Below are 15795 nucleotides of genomic sequence, written 5' to 3' on the forward strand. Positions count from 1 at the left end.
CATCACAAGGTGTACTCCTTCCTTATGATTTACCATTGGTCTCCACTCACATCTCCCACATGCAAGGTGAAAAAGCTTACAAAAATTCTTTACAGTTTTTAGAAAGTATTTTTTTAAATAAAGCATAAAACAAGTTTCACTCACATTTTTCTGATTAAAACAAGCCTTAACGTTTGTATCCACAAGTGCTGGAACAAAACTAGCTTTGCTACCTTGCATGTGGGCGATGCGAGTGGATTGTGATCTAAGCCTATAATACGCCTATAAGATGAGGGAACAACTAGTGGCGGTGACACAGGGATATCTGTATATGCACAGAGGTGGATTAATGTGAAGATATTTCCTTCATTTACAGTAGTATCACAAATCACCAAATGGACTAATTTTTTTTGCACTATTCATTGGAATTCATAAGGACACTGTGTGGACTATGGAGCAAATTGCACTTTATCGTTAGCTATTAGACATGTGCATTCGTTTTTGTCTGAATGCATTTTTGTCCGAATTTCAGGTATTTTCGTTATCGTTTTAACAAACAATAACGAAAGTGCAGAATCCGAAAAAACAAAAGATCCGACATAAATAAATGCTTTATTTTTGTTTTCTTTGTGACAACAGTTCGATATAGATAGGAAATTCGACGTGAAGCTGACAATAACAATCTGTGTCTATCGAACCTCTGGTTGAATGTGCCTAACCTTAACTATTAGTCCAAGATTATTCTACATAGACATAAAAGATTCGACATAGACAGAAAAGATTCGACAGAGAGACAAAAGATTCAACAGAGAGAGACAAAAGATTCGACAGAGAGAGAAAAGATTCGACAGAGAGAGAAAAGATTCGACAGAGAGAGAAAAGATTCGACAGAGAGAGAAAAGATTCGACAGAGAGAGAAAAGATTCGACAGAGAGAGAAAAGATTCGACAGAGAGAGAAAAGATTCGACAGAGAGAGAAAAGATCGCTGCTGGAATTAGGTGGGGGAAGTAAAATAAAAATAATGATGATGATGAATGTTATTGGCTGATTGTAACCAAAGAGGAGGAGCAGTAAAATAGCTAGAACTAAGTACACACGTACAGCCAACTTACTTACGATTGCTAGCAGAGAGAGACACACACTGAATCATTTCAGAAGACAGTCAATCTTATCTGGTCCGTTTGTCAGAGAACCTAAATTATTTAGCAATTAAGCATAAGCACAGCAGCAGAACAATAGTGAAGCAAGCTACAGTTCAACTTAACTTTTTCATAATAATCTGCTGCTATTGTGTTAGTGTTGTGAACCTGATAGTGATACTAGTGTTGCTAGTGTTGTGATAGCCTCAGAGGCTGCCCGTGTTGTGCGGGGGGGATTTATTATTATAGATTCTATATACCCTATCTCAATCTATATTCTAGAATCTATATACCCCATCTTGTTACCTGTCTGATCAGTGATCACTATCACCAGTCCATTTTCTGTTTGAACTATATACATTCAACATGAACGACAGATTTGACAAAGCAGCGAAAAACATACAAACGTTGAATCTTTGGCTTATGGTGTCTGTCGAAAGTTCTAAGAAGATTCGACGGAGCAGCTAAACTATACGGAGTCATACAGTTTAGCTGCTCCGTTGAATCTTCTTTGAACATTCGACAGACACCATAAGCCTTCAATGACAGATTCGACCCCAATTCATTTGGATTTTTCGGACAAATGCAATTTTTAATGAAAAACTAAATAAATAATAAAAAAAAAAAATTCGGGAGTAACTAAATAAATGTATTTTTCGGACGAAAACAAAATTCCGAAACAAAATATTTCAGTGTGCACATGTCTATTAGCAATAATAATAAATAATGTTTGATCATATCAGTGAAAATTTACAGCATATTGCACTTTATATATAATTTCTTCATATGCACATTTGATATTTGTATAGCGCTGCACTTATTTTTTATTTTTTGTACCCAATAAAGTGGCTGTGTATATTGCTTCTGTGCTATGGTATATCATTGTGTACTTATAGTAAATTTTCCCTTATTCCTCATCCAATTTTGGAAATCTCAGTTCCATATTTTTTGCAATGCATTCTTGTTCAATTTAATAAACATTTAGTAATAATAATAAAGAATCCCCATTTCCTGTATCCCAGAACTGTGTGATTATCCCCTCATATGTATTCACCTTCGTGGCCTCAAGAAAGATGTGTGTTTGTACTTCCAATACAATTTTGTCCAGTCCCTGGTTGGAATGATTTTGCAAAAGCTGCATAACTATTGAAGATTTGAGAACTGCAAAATTAGTACTTTTCTAACAGATATAAATATAACTACCAGTGAATAAGGAAGAGCCAAACACCCCCAGGTTCAGTTCGCACCAGAACTTGCAAACAGGCAAAAAATTCGGACGAACACATGAACACCATAGTCTATAGGGCACGAACATTAAAAATCAAGAGTGCTAATTTTAAAGGCTTATATATATATATATATATATAACTAATATAAGTTATTGTCATAAAAAGTGTTTGGGGACCCGGGTCCTGCCCCAGGGGTCATGTATCACTGCAAAAAAAAGTTTTAAAAATGGCCCTTTTTTTTCGGGAGCAGTGATTTTAATAATGATTAAAGGAAAACAATAAAAATGAAATATTCCTTTAAATATCGTGTCTGTGGGGTGTCCATAGTATGCCTGTTGGCACAGTTTTCCCATGTTTAGAACGATACTGCAGCAAAATTACATTTCTAAAGGAAAAAAAGTCATTTAAAACTGCTCGCGGCTGTAATGAATGGTCAGGTCTCGGCAATATAGATGAAAATCATTGAAAAAAAAAAAAAGACGACATGAGTCCCCCCCCCCCCTCAAGTCCATTACCAGGCCCTTTGGGTCTGTTATGAATATTAAGGGGAACCCAAAACCAAAATGTAAAAAATATAAAAATTGCTTGGGGGTCCCCCCAAAATCAATACCAGGCCCTTCGCGTATGGATATTAAGGGGAACCCTGTGCAATTTTTTTTTTAAATTGCATAGGGGTCCTCCTAAAATCTATACCAGGCCCGCTCCCTTGCCCCCCCCCTTTTGCCGCGGCCTGCCAGGTTGCCTGCTCAGATAATGGTGTGGTATGGATTTTGGGGGGACCCCTTCGTCCTTTTTTTAATTTTGGCACAGGGTTCCCCATAAAATCCATACCAGACCTGAAGGGCCTGGTATGGATTTTGGGGCGACCCTCACACATTTGTTTTTTTAATTTAATAGGGGGGGACCCATGGCATTTTTTAACGAGTTGTATCTATACTGCCGGGACCTGACAATTCATTACAGCCGCGAGCAGTTTTAAATTACTTTTTTTCCCTTTAGAAATGTAATTTTGTAATTTTGTTGTGGTACTGTTCCAAACATGGAAAAATGACCAGTTACACTTACCGGTAACGTCTTTTCTAGGAAATCTTCCAGGACGGCACACCTGAGAGAGATGACTGGTCCACCTGACAGGAAACACAATCAACAACAAATTTAAAAGTCCCCACCCCTCCCTCAGACCCTCAGTTATGGTAAAGAAAATCCCACACCAGTGTCAGAGGGAACATTCTGTGAAGAATTAATACATCACACCAATAAAACAAGGGTAGGGAGTAGGCCTGCCGTCCTGGAAGATTTCCTAGAAAAGACGTTACCGGTAAGTGTAACTGGTCATTTTCTCCAGTCATCTTCCAGGACGGCACACCTGAGAGGATAAGCAAGAAGTTCAGGCCTACCTTTAGGGCGGGACAACCGCTTGTAGGACCTTCCTGCCAAATGCCAAATCCTGAGGGGACAACAGCTCCACTCTGTAGTGCCTCAGAAATGTTCTATGGCTCGTCCATGTTGCTGCTTTGCAGATCTGGTCGATTGAGGCGCCTGCCCTCTCTGCCCAGGAGGTCGCTAGGGATCTGGCTGAATGCGCCTTAAGGCGGGTTGGTACTGGTTTACCTGCCTGTCTATAAGCGATGGATATGGTTTGTCTAACCCATCTAGCTATCGTAGACTTAGATGCTTGAAGACCCTTTTTCTTCCCTGAAAAAGTGACCAATAAATGACTGGATCTCCTAAAGTCTTTCACCCTTTCTAAATAGACTAGGAGACAACGCCTGACATCTAAGAAATGAAATCTTTCCTCTTCCTTATTCTTAGGGTTCTGGCAAAAAGACGGGAGAATAATCTCCTGTGTTCTGTGAAATAATGAAGCCACCTTTGGCAAATAAAGAGGATCCTGAGTGAGGATTACCCTATCCTCTAGGATGCGCAAAAACGGCTCTTTAATCGACAGAGCCTGTATATCACTCACCCTCCTGGCCGTAGTGATAGCCAGGAGGAAGGCCAACTTAAATGACAAGAGTTTAACCGAAATTTGAGCCACCGGCTCAAAAGGCCCCCTTGTTAGGGCATCTAAAACCAGGGACAGATCCCATGGAGGGCAACTGACCGACCTAACTGGAACTACCCTTTCCCTGGCTGACAAAAATCTTTTTATTAGCGGCACCTGTCCTAGCTTCCTATCAAAAAACACGGACAGGGCTGCCACCTGGACCTTTAGGGTGCTAACTGCCAAACCCTGGTCCACCCCCTCCTGAAGGAAGTCTAGGATGGTAGGTATCATCTGGAGAGCCCCCTCCTTAGACTGTAGCCAGTGGGAGAAGACTTTCCAGACCTTTGCATAAATTTTTCTGGTGACGCCTTTCCTACTGAGGAGAAGAGTATCTATCACTTTTTCCGAACAGCCCCTGTCTCTGAGTATTTCCCTCTCAATAGCCATGCTGTCAGAGAGAGACGACCCGGGTCGGGGTGAAGGATTGGACCCTGACTGAGTAGGTCTCGTTGCACCGGCAGACGCAGTGGGGGAGCTATCGCGAGACTCTGAATGGTGGGAAACCAAACTCTCTTGGGCCACCAGGGTGCTATCAGTATCAGGTCTGACTCCGAGTAGGTTAATTTCTGTAGTACTCTGGGAAGGAGAACCAATGGGGGAAAGGCATAAGCCAGCCTGAAATCCCACACTTGTACAAGAGCGTCTATCCCTTCTGCTTCTTGATCCTTGTAAAGGGAGAAAAACCTGAGAACCTTCGTATTCTCCCGGGAAGCGAACAAATCTATTTCTGGTTTGCCAAAATTTCTGCACACCAGGAAGAAGATCTCTTTGTTCAATCCCCATTCCCCTTGAAGGATGGGCTGTCTGCTTAGAAAATCTGCTTGCAGATTAAGTGAGCCCTTTATATGAATCGCTGACAGTGAAAGTACCCTCTTTTCTGCTTTCACAAGGATCTGTTGTGCTAACCGTCTTAGCTTGTCTGACCTTGTCCCCCCTTGGTGGTTTAGGTATGCCACTGTAACCAGGTTGTCCGAGAGGACCTGAACCTCCTTGTCCTGCAGTTCCTCTCGGAAATAGTCTAGGGCTTTGCCTACTGCCAGAAGCTCCCTGAAGTTGGAAGACTCCCTGGCTTGGCTGTGGTTCCAGGACCCCTGGGTATATCGGTCTCCCAGATGAGCCCCCCAACCCCAAGCGCTGGCGTCCGTGGTTAAGACCAAAGGGTTTACCTGAGACCAGGGGCGACCATTCAACAAATTCTGTGGGTCGAGCCACCACCGCAGAGAACGAGATACCTCCTCTGTGATGGCTACTCTGTTCTCTAATGTTTCTCTTTTTCCTCCCCATGAGGCAAGTAGAAAAGCCTGAAGCTCCCGAGAATGGAGTTGTGCCCAAGTTACTGCCGGAATGCAGGCCGTCATGAGACCCAGCAGTCTCATTATACATCTCAGAGAGGCTTCTCCTCTTTCGAGAAGGGTGACAACCGCATTCTGGACCTTCGTTACCTTCTCTGTTGGTAAGAATACCTTCTGTGCCTGCGAGTCTATCAGGTAACCTAGGTATATTTTGGACTGAGATGGAGTCAGTGAGGACTTCTCCCGACTGACCATCCAGCCCAAAGTCTCCAGAGTTTCTAACACGATGTCTCTGTCTATTACTGCTTGCCTCTGGTCCACACTGTAGATCAGCAAGTCGTCCAGATAGGGTATTAACCCTATCCCCTGCAGGTGTAGGTATGCTACTACTTCGGCTAACACCTTTGTGAATATCCTTGGACTTGCCGCCAGCCCAAAGGGAAGAGCCCTGAACTGCCAGTGTTGTATCCTCTGCTGTATGCAAACTGCGAAGCGTAGGTACTTCTGGTGTTCGGGAGCAATGGGTACGTGTAGATAAGCGTCTTTTAGGTCCAGGGTGACCATAAAGACTCCTCTCTGCAGATGCTTTCTTACTGAGTATATACTCTCCATCCTGAATCTTTTGTGAAGCAGGTAACGGTTGAGTCTTCTCAAATTTATTATCAACCGAAATTTCCCTGAGGGTTTTGGAACCACAAATACGTGTGAGTAAAAACCCTGGGTAAGCTGATTGGTTGGTACTGGAGTAATAACCCTTTGCTCTGCTAGCTCCTTTAGATTTTTCAGTAACCCTTCTGCCTTGGTTGGGTCCCTGGGAGGAAAAGTAACCAGAAATTCCTGTGGGGGATGAGTCTGAAATTCCAGTCTGTACCCCACTTCTAAAAGGTTTAAAATGTACGGACTCTGCGTAATCCTTTCCCACTGTGGAAGGAAATCGCTGAGTCTTGCGCCTACCTTTACGGTGGCGTCATTTGCCTTCTTTCTGAGAGGCTCCGGAGCTGGAGAAAAGAATTGCACTTTTTTCTTTTCCTTTTCCCAAGTTCCATTTCCTCCTTTGTTCAGCTTTCCCCTTATGATGGGTCTTTGAATAGGGGCCTCGAAAAAATTTCTTACCCCTTTCCTTCTTGGGCCTTACAGGAAATTTCTTGCCTTTCTCCGTAGATCGAGACAAAACCTGATCTAGGCCTGAACCAAACAGCAAGGAACCCTCAAAGGGGATGCCGCATAGGCGAGACTTGGAAGTAAAATCCCCATCCCAGGTCTTGACCCATAGAGCTCTCCTGGCAGAGTTCAAAAGTGCTGCTGCTTTAGCTGTGGTCCTAACAGTCTCTACTGCTGCATCTGCCACATATGCTACTGCTCGACTGATTACCTCCAGCGAGTCTACGATCTCTTTAGCCTCCCTACAGCGGGAAACATGATCCATTAATTTGCCAAGCCAGGTATCAGCATTTCTGGCTACACAGGCGGAAGCTAGGGCAGGCGCCATTGCTGCCGCATTCGCCTCCCAGGCTCTTTTGAGTAAAGTTTCCGACTTTCTATCCATCTGATCCTGGATATTTCCGGAATCTTCAAAGGATAAATCGGACCTCTTAGATACCTGCGCTAAGGCTGCATCCAAGCGAGGAGCTTTAAAAAATTTTTCCTCCTCCTCATCTTTAAAGGGACACCTCCTTTTCCAAGCTTTCAGTTTGAGAAGCTTGCGTTCAGGTTCCTTCCATTCTCTGAGGATTATCTCCTTCAGAGACTGGTGGATGGGAAAGGTTCTGGACTGTAACCTTCCTAAACCTCTATATACTCTATCCTGAGCTGAGACTTGAGCAGAGGGAACCTGAATATCTTCTGAGGTGTAAATGGCTTTTAATAAACCTTCCATGTCCTCACTCGAGAACAAAAAACCCCCAAGCTTAGCCTCCCCCTGGCTATCTTGGTCTGAATCTTCCTCTCCAGAACTACAATCTGGGACCTGGCCTTCCTCCACCTCCAATAATAGGGAAACTTGGCCCTGGGAACTTTCCGCATAAGATGTGGAAAAGTTTTCCCGTAACTGAGAAGTCTCTCTCTCTGATGGTACTTCCTCCAAACCCTTCACAAGGGTGGATTGAAAAGATTGAAGGGTAGCCAACATTTCTGCTTGTAAGGCCCTACATTCTTTCACGACCTGAGCGGTCTCCTTGCCTGCGAGTTTGATGATACAACGATCGCAGAAAGGTTTGGAGTGGTCTGGTGCTAACTTAGAGTTACAATAACCACAACGTCTGGACTTTGAAGTAACCTTCCCCTTAGACCTAGCAGCTGACCCCTGGGCAGAGCTTTCGGTCCCTGGGAATAGTCAAAAAATAGACAATTTAGCTACACAAGTCCTAAAAGGGGGACAGGAGCTCTTCCCAGAGAACCCTGCCCCTAAATAAAGTTGGATCACTCACCCCCAGTGGTGACCTCAACGACTGTCTGCTCAGACGGACCTTCCTCTTCCATGGCGATTTGCTGCCCTGCAGGATCGCTGGATCAGGTCTCGAGCGTCCCCTTGTTGTCTCTTTTTTCCAAGTGCCGGGAAAGCGTCTTGCCGTGCGAGGAGACAGGGTGTATCACAGCACCCCCGTTCTATTTGAAAAACGCGCCGATCGGCGCCATCTTAAGGAGGTCCGCCGCCCGGAAATGACGTACGGCCTCTTCCGGTCCTGCGCACTGAGGGTGGAACGCACGCCGGTGCGTCCAGCCGTCCCACTCCGGAACTCGATACCCGGAAGTGACGCCCCTGGACTTCCGGACATGCGCTGTGGCGTTGGAACGCACGCCAACCGTGTTCCGCATAGGGAAAAGGCATCACCTCACCACTCCACCAACGAAAGTGCAGGTAAGCCAAGACAACAGGGGAATAGCCTACTGGGACAACTCCCCTGTCCCACGAGGCTCATACAAGGCTCCCTAAGGAGACCTTGAGTGAGGAATACCCCCCAAGATTTCTCCTGGGGGTATACAAGGGAGCACCACAGACCCTGTCTGTTTAAGTCCCAGGAAAGGAACCTCACGAAAAAAACACGGGGTCCCAGACCCCAAAGAAAAAACTTTAGAAAGAAACTTGGTTTCGCTGCCATCCTGTGGGAAACACAATCAAGAACTGAGGGTCTGAGGGAGGGGTGGGGACTTTTAAATTTGTTGTTGATTGTGTTTCCTGTCAGGTGGACCAGTCATCTCTCTCAGGTGTGCCGTCCTGGAAGATGACTGGAGAAAAAATGTGCCAGTTTACAGGCATACTATAGAGACCCCCCCCCCCCCCCCCCCAGGCATCATATTTAAAGGAATATTTCATTCTTATGGTTTCACTTTAAGCATTAATAAAATCACTGCTCCTGAAAAAACGGCAGCCCCCTGGGGCAGGACCCGGGTCCCCAAACAATTTTTATGACAATAACTTGCATATAAACCTTTAAAATTAGCACTTTTAGTTTTTCATGTTAGTGCCCCATAGACTTTAATGGGGTTCCACAGCTTTTGAGTTTGACGCAAACACTGCATATTGTTCGTTATTCGCCGAACAACCAAAGTTCAGCCTGAACTTATGCTCGGGCTGAACCGTTCGCCCATACCTACCAGTAAATATGCCTGGTTTATTTTCTACCTGTCCCCAAATAGTGATATACTTTTCAGCGGTAGATCTCCTGCTATGCACAGCTCCCTGCTGTTCAGGTTTAGTTTATCTATAGAATATGCAAAGAGTATATAAAATATAACATAAAGGATAGCAGACTCTGTTTATAAAATAGTATGTGGCAAGGTCTTAAGTTTGTTTCATTTTATCAGCGATATTTTCGGAGAATAAAAAAAAAAAAAAAAATTCAAGTCACAAAAACTAAAGCTAAAAGCTAAATAATAGTCACTGTTATCAATGATTTACAATTTTTTTTTTTTTTTTTTTTTAAGCAATAAGAGAAAAAAATAAGGAATCTACCTCTTCAATTATGTCAATCTCAGGATCCTCATCATCACTGCTACTGCTAGTGGAGTTATTTGAGCCAGAATCTTCCTCTTCCAGAGCTTTAAGGTCTTCTGTGTCAATGATGCCAAGAAACTCATTTTCATCAACATCCCTGACAGTTCCAAGTTCTTCCTCAGAGGAAGTATCTCCTGTCCCATCAAGCTGAATTATGTCAGTGTCTCCGGGAGAGAGCAGGTCCTCCAGTGTAGATGTCTACAAGAGAAAACAGCAATATGCTCATGCCTTGAAATCTGTAGTTACATATTTAGTCAGATTGAAATAAAAAGACCTCTCCATTGAATTCAACCAAAAGAAAAATAAGTAAAACTTTGCATTATAAGAACTCTAAACCTGCAGCTTGTAGGCAGTTAGGGGTTAACGCTGCCCCAGCCAGGAAGTTGGGCGATAATCGTTCCCTGCATCTTTCCTTGTGGATTTTTCCTGGGCCGACTCTCTGGTCCTGTGTGCTATAAAAAAGGGATGGAGGCCTGTACTCCAGGGCAGTCTAGGGGGTTTCTTGCTGCCCCTGCCGGAGTCTGGATTCTAAGTGACTTGCCGAGGTCGAAGTTTCCACTGCCAGGAGGATTGCTGGAACTTGCTGTTCTTCCTGAAGATACCACTCATGGACTCTAATAAGAATTGACTCTTTCCTATGCAGGTATGCTGGGGCAGCCACAAGCCTGAAGTTACGGACTAGGGATGTTAGGGAAATGACGGCACTTCATTTTTGTGTGTCTGCTGTACCATGTACTTATATGAAAAAGTATCCCGTCCTTGTTGTATTGCTTCCTTTGTGTGAAATGCCTTGTGTTCCTGCAAGTCCATCTGCTTTCCTATTGAAAACTGACCACACTAAGTAGAAGAACACATCGTGGTCAGTTTTCTAGCTATGCTGGGAACTTATCCTGCTCTCCTCCAATGATCAGACTTGTCCTGACACACCCCTCCTGCACAGCCGGTCACTGGGAACATCAGTGTGCTGCAGCTTCTCCTCCCCCAGCTCTTATGCAGCTGAGAACAGAGGTAATGTGATCACTTATAAAAAAAAAAAAAAAAAAAAAGAGGGGAAAGGCATTTATAATGTTTTTAAATATCTATACAAAAATGTTTTGCCTTTCATTTCTGTTTTTAACGGAATGGGTTGTTTTACAAGGTTTGCAATCACATTAAGAACCATTGCCCAGCAACAAATATCTTATTAAAATAGGTTTCATTATTCCAGATACACAGAAGAATGAATAAGTGGAAGTTTTACTTAAAAGATGGGAGTTATCTGCTTCCGAGGGAAAGGATTATATTTTTTCTAAAGCAATTAGGGAGGCGGGAATGAAGTAAATTTTATTTTTGCCTGAACCCGCTCTATCCCATGAGTGTTATTTACTTTGATAAGGATTTAAGTTGGAAAAATAAATGTTTTGGGTTAGATGATTAAACTGTAATTCAAATTTCCTGCCAAAATGTTTTACTGTAAAGGGGGATAGAGAAATACAAAACTTTGTGAATAGGACTCTTTACTGTTTATGTTGTTTTTTTTACTGTGAATTTTTTTTCAAATATCCACTTTGTGTTGTGGGTAAAGGGTAATGGGTTTCAATTACATTTGTTGCCATATATGTCTGGCTATGTTGACGATGGAATGCTGATAAAGATGCAATATGATAAGCTTCTACAGTGTCTGCATGTCAATAAGCTCCACCCCCCTTCCCCTGCACACCCAATCACTGGGAAGCTTAGGCTGCATTCACACCTGAGCATTTTCAGCTCATAAAACACCCGGAAAACGCCCAACAAGCAAAATCGCATTCATTTTAAATGGTACCTGTTCACATCTGAGCGTTTTGTCACCTGAAGCAAAATGCCTACACACCCTGAGCTCCAAAAAAAGAACAAGAGCTTCTTTGGGGCAGATTACAGGCATTTTTCTGCCTTTTACATTGGTGACCTGTACAAAATCGCAGCAAAATTGTGGTAAAAAAAAAGTGCAACTTTGAAATGCTCAGGTGTGAATGCAGCTTAGTGTGCTGCTGTCTCTCCTGCCCCCAGCTCTTATGCAGCTGAGAACAGTAGGAACAGAGGGAATGTGATCACTTATAAAAAAAGGGAAAATAATTTTTATATATATGTATTTATAATTTTCTTTTATTATCTATACACAAAATATTTTGCTTTTCATTTCTATTTTAAACTGGATGGGTTGTTTTTACAAGGTGATCATTTACAATCCTTTTAAGCTCTACTCTTGAATATGGTTTTTAATGCATTTACAAACTGAATTTTAAAATCCTTGTGTGGGGAACTGCGTCAAACAATTTTGCAAAATCTAAGTATACTATATTCACAGACAACCTTTCCTAAGTTTTTTTCTTACTTCATCATAAAAAAAGAAAAAAAAAAACATATAAATTTACAACTTCAGTCTTTTGTAAATCCATGCTGATAATCGCTTTGAATATTGTGTTCTAGCAAAACCTCTTCTATGCCTTTATCAAACTCTCAAGTGTCTTCCCAACTACAGATGGTAAACTAACAGGTATGTAGTTACTTGGTAAAGTCTTGGATTCCTCATTAACCTCTTCCGGACCACCCACCGCATATATACTGTGGCAGGGCGGCCCGGCTGCGCGAACCAACGTACCTGTACGTCGGTCCGTGCATTAGATACAGCACTCCCCCCACCATTAGCAACACGCCCCTAGGACACACTTAACCCCTACGCTGCCACCTAGTGGTTAACCCCTTCACTGCCAGTGTCATTTACGCTGGGTTCACATTGCAGCGATGCGGGAACGCCGCAAATCCGTGGCGGGTTCCCGCATCGCATGCCTCCCGGCGGCAGTTCACACTGCCCTATGCGAACCGCTGGGAGTGTCAGTGAAAAGTTAATGACACCCCCAGATCAGTTCGCATATCGCAGTGCGATCTGCAAACTCGGACAGGAATCGGGATCGCATGGTGTGAACACCCATGCGATCCGATTCTGCTGCGGACCAAAAAAAGGGTCCTGTGTGAGTTTGGGGCGGGTGCGATGCGAATTCAGCCATACTATCTGTATGGCTGAACTCGCATCGCACAAGAGATCGGATGTGATTTGCACTGCAGTGCGGTGCGAATCACATCCGATCTCATCACCGCAGCAGTGTGAACCCAGCCTTACACAGGAATCAGTGCATTTGTATAGCACTGATTGCTGTATAAATGACAATTGTCCCAAAAGTGTGCGCTGTGTCCGCCATATCAGAGTCACGATAAAAATCCCTGATCGCTGATTTTAAAAAAGAAATAAAAATTATTAATAAAAATGCCATAAAACTATCCCCTATTTTGTAAACGCTTTAACGTTTGTGCAAACCAATCAATAATCGCTAATTGGGAATTTTTTTTACCAAAAATATGTAGAAGAATACGTATCGGCCTAAATTGAGGAAAAAATTGTTTTTTTTAAATATATTTTTGGGGGATATTTATTATAGCAAAAAGTAAAAAATAAAAACCGCGGGGCTGATCAAATACCACCAAAAGAAAGCTATATTTGTGAGAAAAAGAAAAAAGGACGTCTATTTTGTTTGGGTGTAATGCCGCACGACCGCGCAATTGTCAGTTAAAGTGACGCAGTGCCAAATCGCAAAAAGTGCTCTGGTCAGGAAGGAGGTAAATCCTTCCGAGGGCTGAAGTGGTTAAGGGGGTAAATCCTTTCAGGGCTGACATGGTTAAACATAGGCACCACATCTGCTTTACCCCAATCCAGTGGTACCATGCCAGTCATTTAAAGATAAGCTGACTTTTTTTTTTCTTTCTCAGGTAAAATGTGCATTTACAATTTCTTTTTTGTAGGTGCCTGGAAAGCATTGAACCCATGATACCGGGCTCCTGCAGACTGTCAGTGTAAGCGGTCTGCCCTTACCTTGTATGAGCAGGCAGTTACACAATGACAGGAAGAATCCCACGGCATAGAGCGCTCTGGTAGTTCATTGAGATCTAAACATCATCAGCCGCAAAGGCTGCCGGTACTTGTAGTTCATTTATGCGCAGAATTCTGAATGAATGACATAGATGTTAGGGCGATCAAATGGTGACAGCGGGGGAAATCGCGGAGATGCTATGGAAGCGGGAACATGTTACATATTTTACCCTAAAAATAAAATGGAGTGGAACATGTAACATGTTCACAAAGATGAACTTATCCTTTAAAGTCCTTGTAAACCCAAAAAATTATTGCAAAATGACCAGTTTGGGAAGTACAGCATGCAAGGACAACTCCCTTGTCCTTAGTCTTCCTGTGAAAAGAGCAGCCTATCAGCTCAAATTCTCCCCACTGTGTTAATGGAAAAAAAAAAAAAAAATTGCGTCACCACGCCTCCTAACCTGTGATCGATGCCAAGCCACGCTACCTACTGTGTGTACAGGTGGGGTGAGAGTCAGTTTTGTCACAACTCCCAAGTTCCAGCCCTTGGACACACCCACGAACCAGAGACTTTCACAAGGTTGAGACAGACACAAAATAAGGTACAGATATTGCGATTCGGATTTTTATGAGTCAGAGCAGCGCAGGTTTTTTTTTTGTTTTGTTTTGTTTTTTAGAAAAACTTTGTTCATTGAGTTCAGTCAATACATACATTTGCAGTAGAACTGTAATGGTGACACAGATGTTTAGTTTCATTAGAACATAAGAGGAGAAAGAGAAGGTAACATGTATTAATAAAAACAGGTATAGTATGAGGGGGGTCTCTCTTGAGTAGAGGGTATATATGTCCCCTGTGCTGTCATCAGCCTGTTGTCTATGGTAGGCTCTGGGCTTCAAGAGTCAGCTGCGTAGTGGCCCATAGGGCAGGTTGCCATATACAGTCTCTGCCCCCCGCCCTTTATTAGCCTCAACAGGTGAGGGAGCGCGTGTTGACCCAGACACCGTCCAGCTCAGGTCCCACGCCGGGGGAGGGGGGTACTGCCCCTCTGGTAGCCGATTCTATGGCAGTGTAACGTTGAAGTTCTCATCAAGCTCAACAAACTAAGGGGACATGTTGTCCAGGTCTCATTGCAATTTTAACCTTTAATAATAATAATAATAATAATAATAATAATAGAGTAAGAGGTAGGAAAAGAAAGGTGGAAGAAAGGGGTTAAGGGGGAAAAGATAGGATTTTTATTACAGCTTACCTGTAAAATTCTTTTCTTGGAGTACATCATGGGACACAGAGCCTAATTAATTAATGGGTTATGGGCCACCTTCAGGTGTTAACACTGGTATACCCAATCAAGGAAGTTTACTCCCTATGTAACCCCTCCTCCTTCCAGGGGCACATCAGTTTTTGTAGCAAAGCAATATACTTAAATCCCAAAAGAGGGGAGGGACCTCTGTGTGCCATGATGTACTCCAAGAAAAGGATTTTACAGGTAAGCTGTAATTTTTTTTCTTTATCGTACATCATGGGACACAGAGCCATAGTTATTAACTTAATGGGATGTCTCGTAGCAGTGCTATGTGAGGGGAGGGAGAGATAACCCACAGGAGTACCCCCAGACTTGAGGGCTTATACTGCTGCCTGCAGCACACTGCCCCCGAAGGAGATGGCCTCATACCTCCTTACATCCATCTAATAAAATTTTGTGAATGTATGCACTGAAGACCAAGTTGCAACCTTACAGATCTGAGCCATGGAGGCCTGGTGACACACTGCCCAAGAAGCACCAACTGCCCTGGTAGTGTGCGCCTTAACTTGAAACCGAGGAATTTTACCCCTTAAATCATAAGTTTGAACTATCCCCTGTTGAATCCACTTAGCGACAGTGGATTTCAACGCTGCCTGTCCTTTCTTAGGACCCTCTGGCATAATAAATAAGACATCAGTCTTAAGAATCTGAGCAGTTGTCTTTAAATAGATTTTCACTGCTCTCACCACATCAAGACAATGTAGTGACTTCTCTTCCCTGAAACATGGTTTTGGAAAAAAAAAACAATGGCAGGACAATATCTTGGTTCAGGTAAAAACCTGAAACCACTTTTGGTAAAAAAAAAGTCTGGACGAGGGCGTAACACCTCTCTGTCCTCATGAATAATCAAATATGTCTCTTTACACAAAAGAGCAGCCAGCTGAGGATATAGCAACCAAAAATACCAGCTTCCTTGTCAGAAGG

General features: G+C 43.1%; 1 protein-coding gene across 1 annotated transcript in view; it reads right to left on the reverse strand.

Annotated features, from left to right (window-relative positions):
- Positions 1-15795, reverse strand: part of GTF2A1L (general transcription factor IIA subunit 1 like) — a 155020-nt gene that overhangs the window by 31724 nt on the left and 107501 nt on the right. Inside the window, exon 7 of the mRNA XM_077485603.1 lies at positions 9640-9879. Within this exon, the coding sequence (XP_077341729.1) occupies positions 9640-9879 (240 nt within the window). The remainder of the gene's footprint in view (positions 1-9639; positions 9880-15795) is intronic.

The sequence above is a fragment of the Lithobates pipiens genome, unplaced genomic scaffold (genome assembly GCF_037356315.1).
Source record: "Lithobates pipiens isolate NorthernLeopardFrog02 unplaced genomic scaffold, aLitPip1_a1.2 Scaffold_18, whole genome shotgun sequence".
NCBI classification, from domain to species: domain Eukaryota; kingdom Metazoa; phylum Chordata; class Amphibia; order Anura; family Ranidae; genus Lithobates; species Lithobates pipiens.